This window comes from Microcaecilia unicolor, chromosome 2 (genome assembly GCF_901765095.1).
Source record: "Microcaecilia unicolor chromosome 2, aMicUni1.1, whole genome shotgun sequence".
Taxonomy (NCBI): Eukaryota; Metazoa; Chordata; class Amphibia; order Gymnophiona; family Siphonopidae; genus Microcaecilia; species Microcaecilia unicolor.
Window position 1 is genome coordinate 258,731,202 of NC_044032.1, and position 26,430 is coordinate 258,757,631.

Consider the following 26,430-nt stretch of genomic DNA (forward strand, 5'->3'; position numbering starts at 1 on the left):
GAAATGCTAAATAGTAGTAGTAGTAGTAATTTATAACAGGGAGACAGACATTTGATAATGTCAGGAGTTTGATGCATGTTGTTCAATACGCAGAGGAGAATACGGCAGTACCAATGATCCTCTTTTCAGTTGATGCCGAGAAGGCGTTTGATCGCGTGGAGTGGTCGTTTCTTTTCGAGACGCTAAAACAAATAGGCATAGAGGGCAGATACTTGGGATGGATCCAACTACTATACACCAATCCTTTGGCAATATTAAAAATAAATAGCTCTCACTCTGAACCCCTACATTTAAGAAGGGGAACTAGACAGGGATGCGCAATGTCGCCCCTTCTGTTTGCTTTATCCATTGAGCCATTGGCCAAAAGGATTAGAGAACATGAGGGAGTGTCGGGGGTGACAAGGGGATGGAAAGAGCAGAAGATAATGTTATTTGCAGACGATGTTCTGCTGACGTTGTCACGTCCCCAGATCTCATTAGCGAATGTCATGCATACAATAACACAATTTGGTTGAAATCGGATTTAAAATTAATGCCACTAAATCCGAACTCCTCAATCTTACTACATCTGACTTAGAGATCCAGCAAATCCAGAAGGATTTTCCATTCAAATGGGTAACTAAGGGCATTAGATATTTAGGAGTGATGATTACTCCGAAAATCGATCAGATCTACCAGGCAAATTACCCACAAAAGGTGAAAGAAATGTTTGCAGAATTGGATAGATGGGAGGGATTGAATTTATCCTGGTTGGGGAGAGTTCACGCCATAAAGATGATGCTACTGCCTAAACTACTGTATATATTTATGGCACTGCCAGTACCAATACCTCGCATCTTTTTTCAACGCCTTAATAGAAAAGTGTTTGCGTACATTTGGAATAAACGACCTCCTAGAGTGCGCAGGGCAGTGATGTTACAAGCACCAACTCAAGGTGGGATGGGAGTCCCAAATTTTTATCTTTATTATCAGGCGGCCCAAATGCGTATATTGGCGGATTGGGACCCGATGATTGTAAAGAAATGGCTCACTGGGAACGGGCGTGGCTAGGCAATACGATTTCTAGGAGACATATTATGGAAACCAGAAAAAGAAATAATGAGTATCCAGCGTAGGATCCCTATAGGGATAGGTCACCTATTGAGCACTGGCTTCAGTTACGCAGGAAGGTATTCCAGAACGAAGATACTTTTCTACAAATGGGGATTAGGAGTGCCCCGGGCTTCCGGCTAGGAGAATCAGAGAAAACATTTCAACAATGGGCATATAAAGGGTTATATAAATTAGATCAAGTTTGGCAAAATGGAGATATAAAATCCTTCGAAACACTTCAGGAGGAATATGAGCTAGCCAATAGGGATCTGGTCTATTACAACTGCCTGCGGAACTATATTGCTCGTAGGGCAAAGGATGAGTTAGAACTCGCGGAAACAAAACTTGAAAGGGCATTGAGGGGAGGTGGTAATAAAGGAAGTATTACTAGGATCTATAAAGCATTGCAACTCCTCACTACACCACAGGACCATTACACTGAGAAATGGGAAGGTGCCCTGCAGAAGAATTTCTCTTCGGAATGGTGGCAGAGTAGTTATAGACAGTTGTTGAAGCCCTCCATCGCTCAGGCCACAATAGAAAATGGATATAAAATATTATACTGGTGGTATTATACACCAGAGAAACTGCATAAAATATATCCCCGAGTCTCAGCAAACTGTTGGAGGGAGTGTGGAGGGCGGGGCACATTCATGCATATTGGTGGGATTGCCCAAAAGCCCAGAAATATTGTCACAAATTATTGAATTAGTGAAAAAAGCTATACAAATAGAATACCCACAGCAAGCAGAAATTTGTTTATTACACTCTAGGCCCCCGGGTAGCAAAAAATTTACGCATAAACTGGCGATCCAGATGTTAGTGGCTGCAAAAATGGCAATTGCAAAAGCCTGGAAAAGGGTGACAATGCCCTCTACCAAAGAAGTATTGGCTAGAATTGATTACCTACATGTGATGTCTAGGCTAACGGCGATGAGAAAAGGTCAGATGCATATATTCCATAAAATTTGGCAACCTTATGAGACGGTTAGGCAAACTCTTTTTTAACTCCATTGATGAGGGGGGGGGGGGAGGGAAAAAGGGGGTTCGGTACAAGGGGGGATACTTATAAGTATTGATTAGCAAATTTAACGGTTAGATTTGGAATTTCAGATCTATTGTATCATCTGTCACTGTTTAAGCTTCTGTTGTGCTGTTTATATGGAAGGATGGAAAACTTGAAAAATTTCAATAAAAATTATACGAAAAAAAAAAATTTACTACACTGTAGTTTCATCGCATGCCCCCTAGTCCTAGTATTTTTGGAAAGCGTGAACAGACGCTTCACATCCACCTGTTCCACTCCACTCATTATTTTATATACCTCTATCATGTCTCCCCTCAGCCGTCTCTTCTCCAAGCTGTATAGCCCTAGCCTCCTTAGTCTTTCTTCATAGGGAAGTCGTCCCATCACCGCTATCATTTTAGTCGCCCTTCGCTGCACCTTTTCCAGTTCTACTATATCTTTCTTGAGATGCGGCGACCAGAATTGAACACAATACTCAAGGTTGCAAGCAATGTGCCCACATCACACCATTTTTGTAAAAACGTCACTGGCTACCAGTACAATACAGGACTAAATTTAAAACTCTATGTCTGATCTTCAAGGCCCTTAAAGGAAATGGCCCTGAGTACCTGAATAGGATGATCCTCCACACACCGCCAAGCACACTAAGGTCCTCTCAAGGACTATCACTAACCACACCCTCTCCAAAGACATTACAGGATGTGATATCCGCAAGCCAGCCTTCTCCAGAGTAACCCCAACACTCTGGAATGCACTGCCTGAAAGGCTCTGCTTAACACAATATCTCTATTTCAGGAAGCAGGTGAAAGCTTGGCTGTTCAACCAGGCCTTTAATGGAAGAAGTAACTAAGTGTTAGTCTCACTCAAACACACAAGGAGTGACTCGGGCTGCACATACTGCAGCAGGACATGTTTATCCACTAATACCCTAGCTGAGATAATATTTAACCATCTCTCTGACCTCATGTGCAACTTTCTCTAAATCAGTCACCTACTTTTTAACTCTTCTTACTCTCTTACCTATCTATATGTTCCATCTTTGCTTTACCCTTCACTATCAATTATAATGTTCTATTACATATTGTGTTGACATTGTAAGTAGTATACAATACCATACTTTGTATTGTTATTTGAATATTTTAACTGCTGTAATTGCCTATTGCTCATGCTTGATCTATTCTTACTGTACTCCGCCTTGCGTGAACTCCTTCAAAAAGGCGGTAAATAAATCCTAATAAATAAACAAATAAATAAACTCCTGCAAGAAAACTCACAGCAATTTCTTCCACAGCAGCGGGATTCCTGCATTCTCCATTCTTGTGCAGCTCTCTACTAAAGTCTCTGCTGCTAGTTACAAACGCGCCGACAAAACAATATTCCCATCCAAAATTAATGAAATATCAAACTTCACAACATCCTATAAAAGTTTCTTATACTCAATGTAAGAAATGTGCTTATAAAATTTTCCGTGGGATTATCACAGACACAATGGTCATAAACAACATCCCAATGAGCTAGTATGGAGTATAAGGGCATTTGCAAGTTGGGAGCCTTGAAACAGCACATTTGTGAAACATGGTCAAGTTGATTCACAAGTTAAGTGGTTTTAAAATATTTTATACTATTGCAGAACGATATGGTACAGAAAAAGAAAAAAAAATGGAGTAATGTGCAATGATTAGTTGCCTTAGGATTTTGTTTAACATCACTGTGTCTGTGATAATCCCATTGAAAATTTATGAGCACATCTCTTACACTGAGTTTAAGAAACTTTATACGATGTTGTGATATTTCATTAATGTTGGATGGGAATACTGTTTTTGTTAGCGCATTTTTGGCTTTCCCAGAACACAGAAGTTTTGCTCCATCCCGCAGTGCTGGTTTTTCCTGCTGCTTACAAATGTACACAGGGCAGAGCAGGTTCACTCACGCCGTGGGGGAAACGGGGAAAATAGAAAACTGAACATAGAGGTTTTAAACTCTGAAATATGTTCAGAAGCTAGAGAGATGGCTAATGTGTCTGGACATTACTGTAGAAATCTGTAGAATCCTGAAAAGAGCCAGATTGACATCTCACAGGGCCCTCCTAAACATTTAGACCCATAGAATATGCCTACTTTGCAAAATGGTTTAATCTGACCCTTTCCACAGCAACAGATTAGTTGGTTAATACGTATAGGGGTTCATTTTCGAAAGAGAAAAACGTCCAAAAAGTGTCAAAGCACCATTTGGTTGGATTTCTTCTCAAAACGCCCAAATTGGTATTTTCAAAACCTGTTTTGCAGATGTCTATGTATGCATTTTGTCTGTAATGCATCCAAATCACAAGGGGGCATTTCGGGGACGTTTCAAAGGCAGGCTTAGGGTGTATGTACCTAACACCTGGATGTTTTACATAAATCGAACAAAACTCAAACGTCTAGAGCAGTGGTTCCTAAACTTCGGTTCACGGCACCCCCCCCCCCCCCCCCCCCCCCGTCCCCAGCCACACCGGTCTCTGCCTCCCAGGCCACAAAGGTCTCCGCCCCCTCCCCTGGCCACACAGGGTTCCATCTTTTTCTCTGCACAAATATAACACATGCTAAGGTGTCCCTATAACCAGCCCCGCCAAATGACAACACTGATTACGATTTATAACAAATTACTATTCCGTTATTATACTTCCTCTTGTACATTCATATGCTGCACAAGCCGGCATATTTGAAAATATAAGTGAGGATTAAATAAAAATGCTACCCAACAACAACAACAAGGATGCAGCAGCTCATAGGTTGGGTCTGCTTGCTTTGATTTGAATGGGAAGGGGAAACAGAGACTGACTCATTGGCATTCAACTTTGTGACTTCATCCTGTCTCCCTGTTTTCATCCAACCTTCTTGGCAGCAAAAGCAAGTCCCAAAGGCCGTCTCCTCTGTGTCCTCAGTGGCTGCGACAAAAAAAAAAAAGCAAGTGCAGGGCCGCAGCAGTCCTTTCAGGCACGCATTGTTAGCTCTGCTGGTCCTCTGCCCCCGCAGATATCAACTTCCAGTTCCAGGGGCAGAGGACCAGCAGAACTGACAGCACATGCTTGAAGGCTGCTGCAGTCCCGTGCTTGCTTTTTTGTTTGTTTTGCCGTCGCTGCTGTCTGCAGCAGCGGTTCGGGTGGTGGCGGGAGGGAGGTCGGGATTTGCCGCGGCACCCCAGAGAGTTTGCTGCCGCACACCAGGGTGCCAGGGCGCACAGTTTGGGAACCGCTGGTCAAAAACATAAAAGTTTTGGTCTGGACCTGTTTTTGTAACGAATAAGGCACAAAAAGGTGCCCTAAATGACCAGATGGCCACTGGAAGGAATCAAGGATGACCTCCCCTTACTTCCCCAGCAATCACTGGTCCCCCTCCCAGCCTCCAAAAATGTGAATAAAAATATTATAGCCTCAGATGTTATAGTCAGGTCCATTAGAGCAGCAAGCAGGTCCCCAGAGTAGTCTAGTGGTGGGTGCATTGCACTGTAGACAGGTGGACCCAAGCCCATACCTCCCCCTACCTGTTACACTTGTGGTGAAAAATGTGAGCCCTCCAAAACTCACCAGAAACCCACTGCACCCACATATATGTGCCTCTTCGCCCATAAGGGATATTGTAGTGGTGGGGGTAGTGGGTTTTGGAGGGCTCAGTAGAAAAGATAAGGGAGCAACGGTGAGATGTGTACCTGGAAGCATTTATATGAAGTGGACAGAAGTGCCCCCTAGGGTGCCCCATTGCTCTCCTGGGATGTCTGGGGGACCAGTCTGCTAAAAATGCTGGCCACTCCTATATCCCAGTGGCTTGAGTTTTTACGTTTTTCAATATATGGGATTTGGGGGGGGGGAGTCAAAAATGGCCTGAAAAAACAAACACACAGAGCACAAAACCTTGTTATCTGGAAAAAAAATAGACGTTTCGCGGTTTCGAAAATAGTCATATTTTCTATTCGAATTTGGGATATTTATTGCAAAACATCCAAAATCTGACTTAGACGTCATATCGAAAATGCCCCTCATAGCAACCAATAAGAAAATTGTACGATTCTGTCAGTACTTTTCACAATAGAATTAACAAAGAAAATGAAATTTTTGTCAAAATGATTCAACTGCACCCCATCAGGGAAAGGGATTTATAATCCCTGTGTGTATGTGGAAATAGAAGCATCCCAAGCCAAAATTGCGCCCTGTGCACCCCCTCAGTGCCTTTGACGCACCCACCACCACAGGGACACAATGGACAGAGAGCAATTTTTGTGCCCCCCGCTTCCTTGTACCTGTGTGGAGGGGTTAGTGGGTAGTTTCAAGGGGTAGGCCCAGTTAGCAGGTTAGTGGAACAGTTGCAGGGGGACAGTTAGTATAGCAGTGGTTGAACAGATACAAAAGAGTATTTTTTTTTTAGTGGGGGTCAGGGCAGTCTGCAGGGTGCTGAGCAGCTGGAGTGGGATAGTTTTTGGGTTGGGGACAGTTTGAGGGTTGGGAGAGTGGAGAACAGGGAGAAAGAGTTTGAAAGGAGAATTTCTAACTACTATGATTCACTGTATGTTACAATAATGCTACAGAAGCTGGTACTCCTTCTCCCATAGGAGCACAGTGACCCTTTTTTGGGAGGGGGGGGGGAGTGCTAATTTCTCTGGAACCCCACGTCCAATCTGGCTCATTTCTGAACTTGAACTCAATGTGTCTTCTTACCAGATTTTCCCACATGCCAAGTTTCATCTCATTCCAATAATTCTTTGGACATTTATTTTGGCCTCAGACAGAGACAGGCAGACATTGATCCCCTTTTGTATAACTATTTCCAACTTCCTTTGGGTTTCAAAGAGGAAGCGTGAACCCTATCAGAGGTCAGAGGAGAGAATACTTTCACTGCAGAATCAGAATATACATAACTTGATCTTTTTGTACATTTATCTTTTTTACTAAGGCAGCAGAGTGGAAAAGAATTACAACACGAACCAACCGAGTTGATGTCTGTGTCCTACCATGGACAGAACCTGCGTTAATTCTTGATTGGGGTTTTCCACTACCTGGCCAGCTGGGGCTGAAGATGCTACAAAGACAGTGCTCTGGAATAGGGGGAAGAAGTTCAACTCATCAGGCAACCATGACATGTACATTTGTTTCACAAAAGAAGCTATGCAAAGATTATTTTCTGCGTAGCTGTCAACTTGACCAATTTCAATAAAATTTGGGATATATTATTCTGAATAAATTTGCAATAAGCCTACATCTGCGCTGGCCACCTCACCACCATCTAGCAATTATCAAAGTAAGTGCAGATGCCATTTTGCTTTAACCATAAACAGTTACCGTGGTTTTCAGTCACAAGGATCTGATCCTTATTAAAAATTTGTATCTGGAGAAAGGATATGGTTGTCAAACTGGTGCTAAAGATATGGAAGAGGGCAAGCCTAGAATATGTTTTGAAGAAATTACAAAAATCGGGCACAACTGATCGTCAGTCAGGAAGCAACAGAGCCCAATCAGTTCACATTGAAGAAAACATTGTGACAGTTGAAGAAACAGATAATGATGTGATGTTGTTTAGGTGAGGTGGCTGCTGTGAGTGTAGGCTTATTATGAATTTATTCAGGATGATATATTCCAAATTTTATTGAATTTGGTCAAGGTTTGACAGAGTTATGCAGAAAACAAGCTTTGTATAGCTTCTTTTAAACACTTTATAGTTGCTGGATTTCAGGCCCCAAGGATGCAGGCTCTTAGGAGCCACCCTAGAGCATGGCAATAGCAGTACTAGAGCTGAGAGGGCATTATTAAACAGGGGTAATCAATAGAAATAAAACAAAATAAAACATAGAAAATAAGATGATACCTTTTTACTGGACATAACTTAATAATTTCTTGATTAGCTTTCGAAGGTTGCCCTTCTTCGTCAGATCAGAAATAAGCAAATGTTGGTAGATGACAGTATATATAAGTGAAACATCAAAGCATTTCAGTGACAGTCTAACAGGATGGGGGTGGATAGGTGAGAGACAGGAAGAGTTGGGTGGATGAGGGACAGGAAGATATGCATGGACAGGAGGGTGACAAAGCAGTACAATTTTATGGTTTATAATGGGCTAGAAAACCCAGATCTTTGTTAAGTCCTGTCTAGTGGGTGAAATAACACAACTGTGAAGAGCCCCACCTGAGCTGGAAGCTGCATCTGCTCCCCCCCCCCCCCCCCAAAGCTGATAGTTACACAAAGCCTGCATGCATATGAGGGGAGGTAGCCAGCCAGGTCTCCCAAAACTGCAACACTGAGGGCCATAAAATGTATTTGTGGTTGGTGGTGGGTTATAAGAGGGAGAAAAATGTACTGGCCTGGTTGTTTGCCTTATAACAAAGAAGCAGGGCTAAAGCCAGCCTGGCCCTGCTCCAGAGCCAGCCTGTCACCACCATGTGTCTAAAGGAGGCAAGAGAAGCTTAGCACTGCACCCCTCCCCCCTTCCCAGCAAGTGTACAGGGTGCAGGTGACTGCAGGGGAAGAGAGGAAGGAAGCAGTGACCAGGCAGCAGACAGTCTAGGAGAGACAGGTGGTATTCATTTAATTCACCAGCTACATCTTGGGAGCGCCACAGGAAAATAAATAAAAAACCCAGCTGTGAAAGGAGACACCACAACCACAGCATACTTTCCCTGTGCTGGGAAGATATGGCAGAAGGAGGGGATGCACTGAGTGGTCACTCAGTGAATAGATATGGATGGGATAGAGTGTAAATTTTAAGGGGCTTCAACGTTAGCTTCAGAACTTTTAGTACAAGAAGAGTGCTGGCCAGACTTCTACGGTCTGTGCCCTGAGAATGGCAAGGTCAAATCAAACTCAGGTATACATATAAAGTAATCCATACTATGTAAAATGAATTTATCTTGTTGGGCAGGCTGGATGGACCATTCAGGTCTTTATCTGCCGTCATTTACTATGTTACTCCAATGACAGGATGATCCTGAGTAATAAGGATCCCTTTAGTACCTCTCCCTCCACTCACTGTTCACACATCACTTTGCTGTACAGAAGAGAGCTCCACATAGATAAGGACCAGAGGCCCATCTAGCCTCTGCCCAACTCATTCCCTCCTGCAGCAAAAGGCGATTGCTGGATTTCACTTCATCTGTGTAAGTAAGGACCCTCTGCCCTTATCTCAGGCTTTACTGAATTCTACTTTTTGTCTCTCCCACAGTTATTTCAGAGTGGCACTGGGCAAGGGAAGCTGAGGATGGGTTCTGTAGTACATTAGCATGACCCCAGTGTTAAAAGTCCCTGTGGAAGAGTGATCTTGTGTTTGATCCCAGCTCAGAGCTGCTGCTCAGTTTACAGTTATATACCATGTTGTCTCTCTATGCCCAAGTTCCAATCCCAGCTCTGTCCCAAATGAAAGCAAAACTGTCTGAAGCACTGTCATATCAGAAACGAAGTGTGTGTATGTGTGTGTGTGTGTGTGTGTGTGTGTGTGTGAGAGAGAGAGAGAGAGCGAGCCGTGTGTGTGTGTGTGTGAGAGAGAGAGGTGTGTGTGTGTGTGTGTGAGAGAGAGAGAGAGAGAGAGCCAGAGAGATGAGTTTATTATATGCAGGTACTCAGCCAGCCATCAATCATGGCTAATAAACATTGACAATGAGGAGTAATTGATAAGAAGTACAACATCAATCAATCACTAGCTGTTGGAGAGCAAGATCTCCGAGTGTACATTACTGTTGCTGAAGCAGTGTGCTGATGTTCTATATCCACCTGTAAAAGGCGGGCAAAATTCTGGTACGGGACCCGCCATCCCCCTCCCCCCCCCCAGCTCCCCCATTTCAGTTCTAGCTCTGCCCCTCAAAATAGAATCTCAACCTTTTCCACAGCTTCCTCTCTGTGCATCACTCTAAACCTCTTCCTCTTTGTCCGGCATAGTTTAACTGCTTCTCTCTTTTTTTAACACTATTTTTGGAATGAGGGGGGGGGGGTGGGACAGAAACAGTAATAAAACATCTGGAGGAAGCACAGCTGGAAGTGCTCTGGAAAGACAGGGCATGTGGGGCTACCCTAAGCATGTGGAGCCAGCGCTGCTATGGACAGTGTGCATCTGGACAGGATGACTCTCCAGCATGGGGACTGGCCACAGCAGGGCCCACAGAAGAGCTGCATCATTAACCAACCAGTGACCACTAGCAGGTTTTTCCTTCTCTCCTATTTCCAACATGTTTGCCTGCTTCTCCCCTCCCTCCTTGGGAAGACAAAGTCCTGCATTGATAAGAGAAAGAGGTGAGATGCAGGCAGGGCCTGCACAACTCGGTAAGCATAGCAGAGGAGAGCCAACCTTTGAAGGGTGCCATAATCCATGTGTAACGGCTGCTCCCAGTTCCAGGCCTAGCCCCCTTCTCAGCTGCTAGTTCCAGCCACAGCCCCTAGTCCCCACCTGCCCATGACAGGCCCCTTCTCGTTCCTACCACCCTGCATGACCGGCCCTCCTCTGATGTAATTTCCTACTTCCATGAGGGCGGGACAGTGAGATGAGGTTTAAGGCAGCTTGCTTCCTTCGCAAATGCTGCCGAATCAAGGTAAAAGATTTTAAACTGCAGGGCGGCAAGAACGAGAAGGGAACTGTCGTGGGAGCTGAGGGTGGGCAGGTGGGGACTGGGGCTGTGAATGGGGTAGGAACTAGCAGCTGAGAAGGGGGTTAGGGCTGGAACTCAGGGGTTGAAAAGGGGGGGGGGCAGGTGGAAGAAGGGACTAGGACTGGAACTAGGGGCTGTGAGAGGTGGGAGAATGGGGCTGTAATTGGGGGATGAAAAGGGGGAAGTTGAGAGAAGAGGTTTGGGGATGGAACTGGGGGCTGAAAACAGAAAGGGCAGCTGGGAGAAGCAGGCCAGGACTGGAACTGGGGCAGGATGGATAATGGGACTCAAAAGAGGGGGCATGGGAGCTACTGCTACCAGATGGTAGGGGTGACAGAAATGGTCTGATGCTGCAAGCAGATGCAAGATGGGTTTGATGCTAAATCTGGAGTAGAGAGAAGGGGAGCTCACACCTATCAGACTGGGGTTGGGGGCAGACGCAGGGGCTGGGAACATGAGAACAAAAGAATAGCCAAACTGGGTCAGACCAATAGTCCATCTAGCCCAGTATCCTGTTTCCAACAATGGCTAATCCAGGTAGCCCAAATAGCAGCAACATTCCATGCTACCAATCCCAGGGCAAGCAGTAGCTTTCCCAAAACCACGCAAAGGTGCAGGTGACAATTTCCACCATTTGTAGACTCCTGAGGCAGGCACTATGGCACCAAAACACAGCAGCTGTGTCGAGTCGCTTTTTGATGTTATCCAATAAAGACTCAACCACCTACACGTCTCCATCACTTCCTCCTATTTGTTTTTAAAAAAGTATTTCCATGTAACTTCCTTGAATGTCCCCTAGTCTTTCTACTTTTTGAAAGAGTAAAAAAATCGATTCACTTTTACCTGTTCTACAACACTAAGAATTCTGTAGACCTCAATCATATCTCCCCTCAGCAGTCTCTTTTCCAGGCTGAAGAGCCCTACCCTCTTAAACCTTTTCTGATATATGAGAGGAGTTCCAGCCCCTTTATCACTTTGGTCACTCTTCTTTGAACCTTTTCTAATTCCACTATGTCTTTTTTGAAATATGGCAACCAGAAGTGAATGCAATATTCAAGGTGAGGTTGCACCATGGGCATTATAATATTTTCTAATACCTCCTAGAATCCTGTTTGTTTTTTTGGCCTCCGCACACTGGGCAGAAGATTTCAGGTGGACCCCAGCATCAGGTAACTATTATTCGGATTATTCTTCCCAATGTACATCACTTTGCATTTATCCACATTAAATTTCATCTGGCATTAATACCCAGTCTTCCAATTTCTTAAGGTCTTCCTGCAATTTTTCATAGTCCGCACGTGTTTTTAACAACTTTGAATATTTTGTGTCATCTGGAAATTTAATCACCTCACTTGTTCCAGTTTATAGATCATTTATACATATGTTAAATAGCACCAATCCCAGTGCAGATCCCCGCGACACCCTCCTCCATTGAGAAAAATGGCCATTTAAACCTACCCTCTGTTTTCTGTACAATAACCAATTCCTAATCCACAACAGAACCTTGCTTCCTATCCCATGACTCTAGTTTTCTCATGAGGAATTTTGTCAAAAGCTTTCTGAAAATCTAGATATACTACATCAACCAGCTCACCTTTATCAAAATGTTTATTCATACTATCAAAGAAATTAAGCAAATAGGTGAGGCAGGACTTCCCTTGGCTGAATCCATGCTGACTCTATCCCATTAAATCATGTTTCTCTAAGTAACATTGTTTCGTAATTTTATAATAATTTCCACTTTTTGCCTGGCACTGAATTCAGGCTTACTAGTCCGTAATTTCCAGATCATCTCTGAAACTATTTTAAAAAGTTGGTGTTACAGTGGTCACCTTCCAATCTTTAGATACTATGGATGATTTTAATGACAGGTTACAGATCACTAACAGCAGATCAGCAATTTCACACCCTAGGGTGTATGCCATCCGGTCCAGGTGATTTACTACTCTTTAATTTGTCAATTTGGCCAAGTACATCTTCCAGGTTCACCAAGATTTTTCAGTTCCTCCACATTGTCACCCTTGAAAACCATTTCTGGTACAGGTAGATCTCTTACACCTTCTTGTGTAAAGACCGAAGAAAAGAATTCATTCAGTCTCTCTGCTATGGCCTTGTCCTCCCTGAGTGTTCCATTTGCTCCTTCATGATCTAACAGTCCCACAAATCCCCTCATATACTTATATATATATATATATATATATATATATATATACACTCATATCACCCCTCTCCTCAAGTCACTTCACTGGCTTCCGATCAGGTACCGCATACAGTTCAAGCTTCTCCTACTAACTTACAAATGCACTCAATCTGCAGCCCCTCCTTACCTCTCTACCCTCATCTCCCTTTACGATCCTACCCGTAGCCTCCGCTCTCAAGACAAATCCCTCCTTTCAGTACCCTTCTCCACCACCCCCAACTCCAGGCTCCGCCCTTTCTGCCTCGGCTCACCCCATGCTTGGAATAAACTCCCTGAGCCCATACGCCAGGCCCCCTTCCCATCTTCAAATCCTTGCTCAAAGCCCACCTCTTCAATGTCGCCTTCGGCACCTAACCACCATACCTCTATTCAGGAAATCTAGACTGCCCCAACTTGACATTTCGTCCTTTAGATTGTAAGCTCCTTTGAGCAGGGACTGTCCTTCTTTGTTAAACTGTACAGCGCTGCGTAACCCTAGTAGCGCTCTAGAAATATTAAGTAGTAGTAGTAGTCATAGTCTTTCTGCTTCTGAAGTACCTAAAATGTTGCTGCTGAGTTGTTGTGTCCGCAGCAAGTTTTTCTTCATACTCTCTTTTAGCCTTCTTTATCAATGCTTTGCATCTAGCTTGACAGTGCTTATGTTGCTTCTTATTCTCTTCATTCAGATTTTTTTTCCATTCTTTCAAGAATGCTCTTTTGGCTCTAATAGCGTCTTTCTCAGCCTCTTTCTCTTCACCTTTTAACCATGCTGGCTGTCGTTTGCTCTTCTTTCTACATTTGTAAATATATAGAATACATCTGGTCTGGACTTCCAAGATGGTATTTTTGAACAATGCCCATGCCTGATTTAAAGTCCTGATTTTTGCAGCTGATTCTTTTAGCATCTTTTTAATCCTTTTTCTTCATTTTATCATAGTCAACCTTTCGAAAATTAAATGCTGCTACAGTAGGTTTCCTTTGTGATTTCACTCCAGGTATTAGATCAAATTTGATCATGTTATGATCACTGTTTCCCAGCAGACCCAATACTGTTACCTTTTGTACAATGCCCTGCATTCCACTAAGAACTAGGTCTAAAATAGCTCCCCTTCTTGTTGGTTCCTGGACCAGCTGCTCCAAGAAGCAGGTCATTTATTATGTCTAGGAATCTTACCTCCCTAGTGCCCCCTGATCTAACATTTATCCAGTCAATATTGGAGTAACTGAAATCATCAACTATTATACTGTTGCCGACTTTCCTAATTTCTTTAAACATTTCTTCATTCTGTCCTGGCAGACAGCAGTACAGCCTTCTCCAGTATACTCCTTCCCTTCACCCATGGAATTTTTATCCACAAGGATTCCATGCTGCTATTTGTTTCATGTAGAATGTTTATTTTGTTTGACTCAATTCCCTCTTTAGCATATAGCATAACCCTCCACCCACAATTTGATCCACTCTATCATTGCAATATAATTTTCCTTGTTAATATACTGTCCCACTGATTGCCCTCCTTCCACCAGGTCTTTGAGATGCCTATTATATCTAGCACTTCATTTAGTGCTATATACTCTCTCACATCTTATATTTTAGGCTTCTAGCATTTGTATATAGACACTTTAAATTTCGCTTTTTCCTTGCGTCTACAACCTGCTTAGAAGTTGATGGGGATAATTTGCATCCTTCACTCTGCTCTCCCCTTAGACACTCCTGGATTTCTTTCACCATTGTTGAAACCATCTCTATTGGAATTCCCTAATGTCCTGTTTCAGTAGTATCTTTCAAGAACACTCCACACCGAACCATGCGCTCCTGGCGACTGTCAGCTTCCCCCCCCCCCCCCCCCCCCATTTTAGTTTAAAAGCTGTTCTGTCTCCTTTTTAAATTTTAGTGCCAGCAGTCTGTTCCATCCCAGTTAAGGTGGGGTCTATTCTTTTGGAATAAGTGCCCCCTAGCAGAGAAGGGCAGATACTGTGTGGGAGATGGGGAAAAACAAGGTTATATGCAGGGAAAGGTGAAGACAGAGGGGCAGAGGGATGGGTATTAGGGTTAAGGTGGAGGAAAGGTAGAGTAAATAAACACTGGAGAAGGAAATATGGCAGAAGACGTGGGGCAAAAGAGAAGGAGATTTGTAAAGAAGGTGAGGGACAAAGGAAGAGGTCAAATCTTTGAAGGAGGTGAGAAACGGTGGAAATAAGGAAGATTAAAGGGGAAATGAGAGCCTGGATAAGGAGATAAGACATAAAGGGTCTGGAGCTGGAGAGGGGATCAGTGACAGGGAAGGAGCTGGAGGTTGGTAAGGAATGAGAGGCAGGGAAGATAAACTAGGGAAGCAATAAATACAGAAATGGGCAACTTGAAAAGTGAGTGAAACACTGAAAATAGGAGACGGGGAAGAAAAAGACACAGGTAGAAATGGAAGAACAAAGGAGGTAAATACAAAAAGTAAAACAGGTGAATGATAGGGCTTAAGATATCTGGGGGGGAGGGGAAGGAAGAATTAAAAAATGTAGCTACCCGTAGGTTAAAAAAATGCATTCCAGTGAGCTGTCCGTGGCAAACCCTATGACAGCTTGGAGTTGGCGTTAGGGTTAGGATTTGCAGACCATTGGGGAGGAATAGTGAGCCCTGTCCAGCATGCATTTGCATGCTAGCAGACCCCCAATTCCCTCCCAATGCAGCTCAACCCCACAGGAGCAGGAACCCCGCCCCCCCCAGCGACATGAGGGCTGGAGGTCTGGTGCACCTGAAATCCCCCCGACCCAAGTTCGGGGGGGGGGGGGGGGGCTGGAGATCCAGTGGGTCTCCAGCCCTACTAACCTCCCTAGCATCCAGCCACAAATCAAACCTGGTGGTCCATTGGCCTGCCCCCCCCGTACCTTTGTTGGATGAGGGAGATAGACTCCTTCCTCTTCCAGCAGTGCCACCTCAAAAATGGTGGTGCCCAGCTCCTTATATGGTGTGAAGCCCCATCCAGCACATCCTCCCTTTTATGTTTGAAGCCCCACCCAGAGCATCCCAGGATGCACTGGGCAGGGCTGGGCATTGTATTTTCCATTTTCGAGGCGGCGCTGCTGGAAGAGGAGGGAGTATCTCCCTCCTCCAACAAAGGTATGGGGGGGGTAGGGAAGAGGGCCACTAGACCACCAAGTCGGGGGGGGGGGGTTGATTTGCGGCCCACAGGGCCACCAGGGCTTTATTTTGGGGGGGGGGGATGCTAGGGGGTTAGGGGGCTGGAGACTCACCGGATCTCCAGCCCCCTTGAACTTGTATCAGACAGGGTTGGGGAGACTGGCCTCCAGCCCCCGTGTTGCTGGCTCAGGGTAGGGGTACTAAGTCGCCAGGGCCATGCTGTTTGCACTTATAGTTCTTGCACATAAATTATGGAATAGCACTTTAGCATGTCAGTGTGCATTATATGTGCATAGGTTCTAGTATTCTGTAACATACCTGCACAAATGGTGCCTTACTTTAGACACCCTGTTATAGAATTAGGGGGTATATGGTTTACATAAAATTGACTACATGTAAATTGGTGCGGGAACATGGGAACTGAAGGTGAAAGTGGGGGCTGAGCTAGGATCCCCCCAAAACAAAAATGCATTCCACTGTGCTGAGAGGGGAGGGGAGAGAGAAGGTGCTGTGGGGGACTGGGAGGAGGGGAGGAGTCTGGAGGAGAAAAGAGAGAGAGGAGATGCTGGATAGATCGGGGGTGCTGAATAATACGCTGTAGGGGGGCGCCAGAACCCTAGCACCAGCCCTGCGTGCAGGGAGAAGCAGCACCTGAAATGACCTTGTTCCCTCAGGAGACAGTTTACTTTATCAGCTTTTACACAGCAGAGCTTCAACCCCTAACAGGAAATGTAGTAAAAGAGAGGCCGAGGTGAGCCAGAGGAGTCAATGCACTCCATTTCCTCCATGGATCAGGGTTCTAGTGAAATCATTTACATGTAACGTGTATCAGCTGGCATGAAAGCAGGAATGAGATACTGGCAAAGCCATGGGGGTGGGGGAACCTCAGTACTGGAATAGGCAGGGTCCTGCAGGGCGGGTCTGAAGTGCACTGACAGCTGTGCCCCCATGCCTGCACACACACAGAACCACAAACATACAAGTGTACACACACACACAACCACACACTTCCATTTCTGTCAGGTAGCCCTGAGTCAGCAGCTAAAAGTTCATATCCCACATGTTAAATTAATTTTTTGTTTGGAGCCGAGAGGAGGACCCTGCAGCTTTCAGCATGGAGGCCTGTGGTTAAGCGTTCCAGCACTGCCAGCATCCCTTGGATTGCACTGATGAAAACACATTTTTTCCCTGAGATCTGGCAGTGTGAATAGTGGAGGGGAGGATATGTCATCGACACACGAGGGGGGGGGGAGGGAGACAGACATGCAGAGGCATGGAAAGTGAAAGAAGATACGAAGAAATGGCAAAAGGAGACCAGGACAAACAGAAGAAGGAGATGGAAGGGAGAGGGGGGACTGGAATGTGTCTCTCTCTGGGTTGGACAGCTCTGTGTATGAAGCAATACGTTACAGTCAAAGCCAGAGCTGAACAATAAAGGGAAGATGGACAGACAGCAAGGAAGGAAGGATGGAGGGAAGAGGAACAGATACTGGAAAGAGTCCAGAGAGGAAATGAGAGGCAGGTAGAGGATTAGTGATGGAAAAATCTCTCCAGCGGCCAGAGGTTGTGCTGGGGCCGGCATGTTCACTAACAGCATAAGTAAAGGGAGGTACAGCCACTGTATAAGAACACCAGTGTAAAATAACCTCAACAAGGGTCAGCACAACAGGGCAACAGCTGTCCAACCAGACTACTGCACGGGCAATCACATTTTTTCAACCTTAAAAAAATGGTTTTAGTGTAGGAAACCCTTACACTTCAAGCAAACCCACCAATGAAAAGCCATGAAGTTGACATGCTCTGACATGGCTATGTTTCGACTATCAAGCCTGTCTCAGGGGGATATTCATGTTACATACCAGCCAGGTAGTGAAACCCAAGAGTCATGCCAAACGGGAAAAACAACTCCTGACACTGCTGCACATTTAGTGGCTGCAGAGGGTACAACCTGATAGTGGCTCAGGCCAACGATTTTGCATCTATAGAGACGTGCCCTGTTCCCTTGTTATCTGCTCTCGCTGCAAGTTCACATGCATATGTGTAGATACACATGATATGCATATATGTAGGGAATTTGTGTGCTCCCATGGCTGCAAGTGCACATGTGTACCATATTTTCGCGTATATAACCCGCACCCATGTATATCCAGCGGAAAAGAAAGAACTAAGTAAAAAAGGTTTTGAATAGCCTGCACCCCTGTACTCCATGTGCATGCTCAGTTCTTTGAGCCGAAATGAGCATATGCAGGAGTGTGGGGGCATGGGTGGCCATGGCATGCCAACAATGCTGGGCTGGAAGAAAAGCAAGGCCAGCCGACATGAAGGAAAGGTTTACCGTAAATTTCCCAGTTGTCCAAAAAGAAAGTTGTATACAGCTGACTTCAAATTATTGGCAGTCGAATACGCAAAAAAATGTGGAAATCATGAAGCTGGGCATATGTTTTCCTGCAACCGGGAGACATGATCCACATAGATGAGGTACTGGTCAGTTTTGATATTCCGAACACAAGAACAGCTGCTGAGTGATGAACAAGATAATGTTTGAGACGCTATGAAGTAATGATGCCATAAACTTCTATCTTTTCAATAAGAACTGTTTTATGCTGACCATTTGGAAGTTTGTTTGTTTGTTTGTTTTTTTGCTATAGATCTGTTCAATGCTTCCTTATAAGGTATATTATCAAAAGTAGCTATGGAGACTTTACTAAATGCTTCTTGTAATAAAAGTGTTTTATCATTTCGGGAGTTGTGGTTTTTTTTCTATATAAAAACAGTGCCTCCTCCACAGAGACCTTTAAATGTAATGACTTGTATAACCTGCACCCTTGTTTAACCCACAATGAGTATTCACGATAAGTAAAACATTGCATAACACGCATGTTATATTCGCGAAAATACAGTATCTTTCTATGGTGTACACACAGGAACCAAAGCAGAGACGCTTCCTTGCCCTCTACCCCTACAGGCACCCACCAGGAAAAAAACTTGCATGCAGTAAGCATTTTCCTACCACAATCACTGCCACCATGTAGAAGTGTACCACATAAAGACATCCAAAGCATTACACTGTAGACAGTTCTGCTTAGAATTTCAACAAATTACCCCTTGCACTTTCAAATGATCTCTTTCAAAAATCTGGAACACTGGTAATTTTGACAGAACTCATGCAGGGTATTCTTCACTGAAATGACAGTAACCACATGAATGCATACCCCTGTACCCACAGAGACAAACCTAAAACCAAATGAGCCAGAGACTAATACAATTTGGGCATAGGCATAGTTTGGGGTGGGCATGGAATGGTGAATTGTACCCCCTTCCTTACCCTTTGCCACTTCTCCCACAAAAAGGGAATAAACTACCCTGATGAATCTGAGTATATTTATGAGTACATTACCTGCTACTCTAGGTTTTCAGTTTTGAGGAGGGTGGGTGCAAGCAGGGCCAAGAAAAATCTATATTGATTTCACTGACTGGGTGTTTATTCCCTCATTGCACCAAAATTTTATAATGTAACATAAATTCTGAAATAAACCAAAAAAAAGATAGTCCTCAATATACAGATGTCCTTGATAGACACACTTGAAGCTGAAATTAGCAACCCAGATTTGCTTCTCTAGGATGTATCTTTAGTTTATAAGCCAGAAATGTTCATTACAGATTGGATCACTTTTCCAGAGCACACAGGCCCCAGATGTGACAGGTGAAGAAGGTCCCCAGAAGTTCCCACAGCATCACTCTGGATAATTCTTAGGTGCATCCAATAAAGGACATCATGACTCAAAGAGAATCTGGTTCTTTCTTGGATCCAACAAGATCTACATCTTTGCCCGGAAAAATAAATGAGACCCGTCCTCCCCACCTGACAGAAAGTCCTCCCCCCATTCAAAATACCACAGAATTAAAATAAATTGCTGAAAATAAAACAATGGGGTTAGATGAAGAGCAGAGGATACATTTAGCCCATTGCTATGATTTGCTCCACACTCAAACCACGACCTATCAATCACACCAAACCCAGAAACCTTTTCTCATGCTGTTTCAGATTTAGGGCCCTGTTTACTAAGCCGCGTTATAGGTGCATTAGCATTTTTAACGCACGTTATCCATGTATGTGCTTACAATATCCCTATAGGCACCTATGCAGTTAGCGCACATGCTAATTGTAGGCGCGTTAAAAACATTAACGCGCCTTAGTAAACAGGGCCCTTGGTGTTTTTCTTACAGACCTGTTCAAGAGGAGCATCTGTTTCCTTCCCCCAATGCCCCCTTTTTAAAGGTGGGGATGAGTTATCTGTACAATTCTTATGCAACCTCACAATCCTACCAGGCTTTTAGGTATTTGTCTATAGATATATATACACATATATACACACACACGCACAAACTGTGGGAAGCAGAGAAAGAAAAGTGTGTCAATATTTCTGTATACAGATTCCTGCTACCTTTATTCATAAAGGGAAGAAAAGCAGAGGGCTCAGGGAAGTTACAGCTCTGAGGAAAAACAGAGTAAGAGGGATAAACAAAATACATATGTACAGGCTTAGTAAGAGAAACGGAACTGCAAATCTCTGCATTGGTTTGTGCAAATCTCTGCATTGGTTTGGGAAAGTTTAACATTTCAGGATAGATAACACAAAATACACAAGGTCTGGACCTGAGCAACAAGTGCCATCACCAGAGCTCCCCAGGCACCTTCTGCCAGTACTGCCCTGCTTACTGGGTGCACAATGGTCAGTGTGTTTCCAGGGCTCAAGCTGCATCCTTAGCACCCTTCTACAAAAGACCATATCTTCCCGACTGCCCCCACCACACACACACATACACATAGGTGTCTGGGAAGGGTTTTGTGACCAAGCCACAGAATGGAGGGCAAGGAGAAAGTCTTTCTCTATTCCTTTGTACTGAAACTATGTCCCAGTGATAGCTGAAGTGAACACGTCAGAGAATACAGTGGAGGAGGAGAGGAACCCTGCAATAGGAAGCAGTGACTCTCTCAGATACACTACCAGCCTGGCACTACTGCAGCCTCTCTTCCAGGCTGGATCAGTGCAGCTATTTTACTGACATCAGGATTTTGGTTAAAAACAGGATACTGTGCTAGATAGATCTTTGGTTTGAACCAACAATTATGTTCTTATGAAAATGTTCACTCCCTCCCCCTCAGACTGGCATGAACTAACACTAGAAGGGAACAGAGGGTGCACTGCAAACTCTCCCTCCCCAACACACTCTTACACATTCAGATCTGACCCCAACATGTTCCTCTTCCTGCCTTTGAGTACAAAACTGACCCCATCTGACTTATGCCACCCTCTGGCCCATGGGGGCCCATCAGGTAGGGCTGCTACTTCTATCCTTTTCCCTCTTGTTCCCTACCTGTCAATTCAGCAGCTCAGCCAGGACCTGCATAGGTTACTTAGACAGCAAAAGAAATGACAGAGGGTAGGAAGGAAAGGAGCACAGCAGAAATTCCAAGTCCCAGGTCTCCCTCCCCTTCACCTCAACCCTTCCAAGTGGCAGAAGCACCATGTTGGAGGCAACATGCTCATTGACGATTCCATTGTGCATTCACAAACCTTAAGCTGACCCTTCCTCCTCCTTCTCCTGTGCAAAATCCTGCTTCTAAAAGGAAGCCCTGGGCGTGCAAAGCCAGCACATGGGCTGTGAGTGCACAATGGGGACAGAGACCTTACATTCATTTATAATATCCTGCTTCCACAGCCTCCCGAAAGAGTTGATGTGAGGGAGGGGAGGGACAGTTCAGTTGAGGGAGCACAGCATCACCTACACCTCTCTAACACCTGCTCCATGCTCCAGTGTCACATTCTGAGGTCCATTACACATTCTTATCCCATGTCTGTCACTAATTGCACAATGTGACAGCATACTAGTGAAAACAGTTCTGATACCTGCTAAACCTGATGCCCACCCCTGCCATAATTATGACAGACCCCCCCCCCCTCCCTTTCCAGCCCTTTTACTTAACTTACTTGTTGTGGAGGACGCACCAACCGCAGTGTGGGTCACCAGAACCCAGGCAAGCGGAGCAAGTCTGGTACTGCTTACAGCTCTCTACTGGCACTCGAACTACCTGTAAAAAAGAAAGGAGCTTTCAGAGCAAACACCTTTCCTTATCCCCAGATATGAAAAATGTAACCTAAGCCCTCAGAGCTACAGGCTGAAACACCCGAAATCTATAACACTAAGCAGTGAATCTCTAGCCCAATACTGAAACTGGTGGCCAAAAGTAATACAATAAAAATCAGATAAAGAGAAGCCTTGTACATTCAAAGAGGGATACTCTTTAGCAGAACAGAGGATTAGAACTCAAGACTTCTCTCATGGCCCAATACACAAAGTCTCGTTAAAAACCACATGCATTTGGAAATAGTGAGTGATGCTCAAAGGAAATGGCATGCAAATGAGCTGCACACAATTTCAACAAGCAGCTTGATAAGGAAAGCGCCTAGCACATGCGCAGAGCAGTCTCTCAGTAAGTGTTCCTGTTCTGCGCATGTGCTAGGCCTGGTGTACTCCTTCCTCCCCCCCCCCCCCCCCCCCCCCCCCCCCCCCAGTACTTTCTGGTTCCATTGTTCCTTTGTCTCCTTTCCCTTGCAGTGCTCTGGAGCTGGCTCCACCTTCTTCCTGCAGCTTACTTGCCTTCTCTCTGCCCCCCCCCCCCCCACCCATGATTTAGCTCGGGAATCTCCTCCTTGCTGAAAGCCCCCGCCAAGCTGACATCACAGGGGCTTTCCCCAGTCGATTGGCTGTCTGCTTGTCTCTCCACCCCCCCCCCCCCCAGCTGACATCATAGGGACTTTTCCCAGTTGATTGGCTATCTGCTTGTTTCTCCAGGTGATCTCTGGACTGGCTAGAACAAGTTTAAGCCAGACGTTGCTAGCACTGTAAGCTTTGAGCATCAGCCCGGCTTCAATACCTTGTGATTTTTTTTTTCATTATAAATAATTTCTGTAAGCTGTTACAGCTCCAGTATACCCAGTTCAAAATAAGACAGCAGATGTAAATTCTCAAATTGGACATATTTCAAACACTAAAATGAAAATAAAATGATTTTTTTCTACCTTTGTTGTCTGGTGACTGTTTTTCTGACCATGTTGGTTCCAGTCTCTGATTCTGCTGCTCTCTATCTGTTCTCTTAACTCTGTTTCCAGGGCTTCCTTTTCATTTATTTCTTTACTTTCCTCCTTTCTTCTTCATGTCTTGCCCTACATCCATAAGTAAAAGCTGGGTCCTCCGCAGACTTGACTGGAGGAGATATACAGTGTATCCAGCTTTTGCCTATTTTCTCCTTCCATGTGCAGTTTTTCACCTCTCTTCCCTTTCTCTCATCTCCATCCATGTCCAGCATTTCTCCTCTCTCCCCTCCCCTCCATCCATGTGCTTCTCCTTCCTCTGTCTTCCCTCCCCTCCATCCATGTCCAGCATTTCTCCTCTCTCCTCCCTTCTATCTATGTCCAGCATTTCTCCTCTCTTCCCTCCCCTGTATCCATATCCAGCAATAATTCTCTCTCCCCTCTCCTCCCTCCAAGTCTCCTATCTCCCCTGTCCACCCCTCCATCCATCCATGTCCAGCAATTCTCCTCTATCCCATGCTCTCCTCGCCATCCATGTCCAGCAATTCTCTTCTCTCTCCTGCCTTCCCTTCTATCCATCCGTGTCCAGCAATTCTCCTCTCTCCCCTCCCCCCATCCATGTGCTTCTCCTTCCTTTGTCTTCCCTTCCCTCCATCCATGTCCAGCATTTCTCCTCTCTCCCCTCCCCCCATCCATGTGCTTCTCCTTCCTCTGTCTTCCCTTCCCTCCATCCATGTCCAGCATTTCTCCTCTCTCCTCCCTTCTATCTATGTCCAGCATTTCTCCTCTCTTCCCTCCCCTGTATCCATATCCAGCAATAATTCTCTCTCCCCTCTCCTCCATCCAAGTCTCCTCTCTCCCCTGTCCACCCCTCCATCCATCCATGTCCAGCAATTCTCCTCTCTCCCCTGCTCTCCTCTCCACCCATGTGCAGCAATTCTCCTCTCTCTCGTGCCTTCCCTCCATCCATCCATCCATGTCCAGCAATTCTCCTCTCTCGCCTGCGCTCCTCTCCATCCATTTCCAGCATTTCTCCCCTGCAGAAGTTAATGTTTAAGGAGGTTTTCTGCCAATGTTGAAGAAGTCCTGCTCTTACAGCTATAGGCTGGGAGCTTCTTGAGGCTTTTTCCTCCTTATTTTTTTGATTTTCAGTTAACCCTTTGCTCACAATGACTTCCAACCAGAAAGTCAAAACCAAAGGCAGCCTTTATTGAACCAAGCACCAGAATAGATACCCAACACAGGACCATGTTTTGGCAGGTAAAAAATGGTCCTTTTTTTTTTTTTTTTTAACTTTCGCACCACACTGGTGACAGTGTTTTACTTTGGCTTGTTCATTGCGCTTGTTGACCTTGCGGGAGTTCCACATAGCTATTATCAGCCACACCATCTTACCCAATAACTGTTAACATCTTTTATCAGCACTGCAGACGCATTGCAGAGTTGTTACCCCACAGGCAGGCAGCTGTATCCGCCAAAACACAATCCTGTGTCGGGTATCTACTCTGGTACTTCATTCCAATAAAGACTGCCTTTGGTTTTTACTCCCTAGTTGGAAGTCATTGTGTCCATCTCCACACTTTCTGTTGCATATTGGATTTTCCGTGAGAATTGTTTCCTGTTTCCTTTTCTTGTGGGTGTACAATAAAACTTGGCTCTCAAACAGCAATAAAAAGATCATGCAATAAATATGTAATGTGATAAATATTCTATGCAAATCATGACGTAATAATGATATGTACAGTTGGTCAACACGGGTTTTTTGCTAGATAAGCACATAGTAAAATTTGAGACAAATAAAATGTTACAGAGTGAAAAAGCTTCTTATTGTTTCCTGAAAAACACACTTGATGTACTGAAGAAACTTATTTGCAAAATTGATATTACCGGTGATTTCAAAAGCTGCCCTGGCAGCAGTCGACCCCGAAGCGCATGCACCGCCGATGTCACTGACCAAGTCAAAGATCTGGTATTAAGTTCTGCAGACCCACTCCAGGCAGATACATTTTGAACATACAATTTGCACTGACAGTTTAAATTAAATCTGGCAAAGTTCTGTATGTAAATTGATTTTGGGCACAACTTTAGTGTTCATATTTATTGTTTTCAAACGTTCATGTGACATTTCAAAGCATTTTTATTACATGAAGTTTACAAAAAACATATTTATGATCATCTTCTAGCTCTATCATAGAGCTATTTGTAAACCAGGTTTTAGTACTGTACTCCCAGCCATTTCTTATAGAGAAAATAAGGGGTCCTGTTATTTTGAAACATGATGTATAGAACCGATGTAGTAAATAAACTCTATGCAAATAACAGGCAAGCAAAACCAGCCCTCTTCCCTCTCCACTGACCCCACACCCCTGCTTACCTGCTTCTCGCTTAGGAGGTAGATAGAGTGCCGGTCAGGGCTGAAAACCATGTCACGGAGGATCGGTCGCCCCTCCACCACTGGCACCGTCTCATACAGCAAAACATCCTGGGTGCCATCTACTCGGATCTAGGGAAGAAAGGACACAAACGCATGAACAGTGGATGAGAGGGGGTAAGCGAATGCTAAATATGCTAGGATTCAGGGCAGAACCTACTCCTGGGGGCAAGGGCAGCAAAACCCAGTTTGGGCTGGTGGAGCTAACCCAATTTCTGATCCCTCAGGCTTTTTAATAGCTGATGATGTTTGTGGCCCACCCTATTCTGCTGCCTATGCCAGGAGGAATTCTGTGTAACTGCACAATACAGAACTTGTGCAGAATTGAATCACACATTTGAACTGCACATCTGTGTGAAGATCAGCTCAGTTCAAATGAACAGTCCAGTCGGGTCCAGGACAGTAGAGGACAACATACTAGCCCAATGTGCATCTGTTCACCCCCTCTTGCTATGCAATAGGGTCAGGGAGGAAAGACAAATGAAGTTGAAGTAGATACTGTGGGGGGACAGAGAGCTTAAGAGTGTGCCAAATGGGGTGGGGATGAAAGAATAAGAGCTGGAGAAAGTAAGGAGAGGTGGGATGGGGTGAGGATGGGAGCAGTGGCGTCCCTAGACAGAAATATTTGGGGTGGCAACAAAGGGACAAGCTAGTTATAGCGGGTGGCAAGCCAAAGCGGCATTTCTGGGCATCACACACCCCTCCCCCACTTTAACAATATAAGACTTCATGGCCTTCTATGCATAAAGAGCCTTTCCTCAGTGGAGCTGCTCCCCCTTACAACTCACCATAAAAGAAATATTCAAATTGTGATTATCACCTCAGGAACAGCACACACTCCTTCCACTGCCAGATACTTTGTTTAAAATAGA

The 26,430-nt window shown here is 44.7% G+C and overlaps 1 protein-coding gene across 1 annotated transcript in view; it reads right to left on the minus strand.

The window, feature by feature from the left end:
• Positions 1-26,430, minus strand: part of LOC115463477 (plexin-A3-like) — a 362,021-nt gene that overhangs the window by 257,363 nt on the left and 78,228 nt on the right. The window contains 2 exon segments of the mRNA XM_030194015.1: positions 22,024-22,124; positions 25,502-25,630. Of these exon segments, the coding sequence (XP_030049875.1) occupies positions 22,024-22,124; positions 25,502-25,630 (230 nt within the window).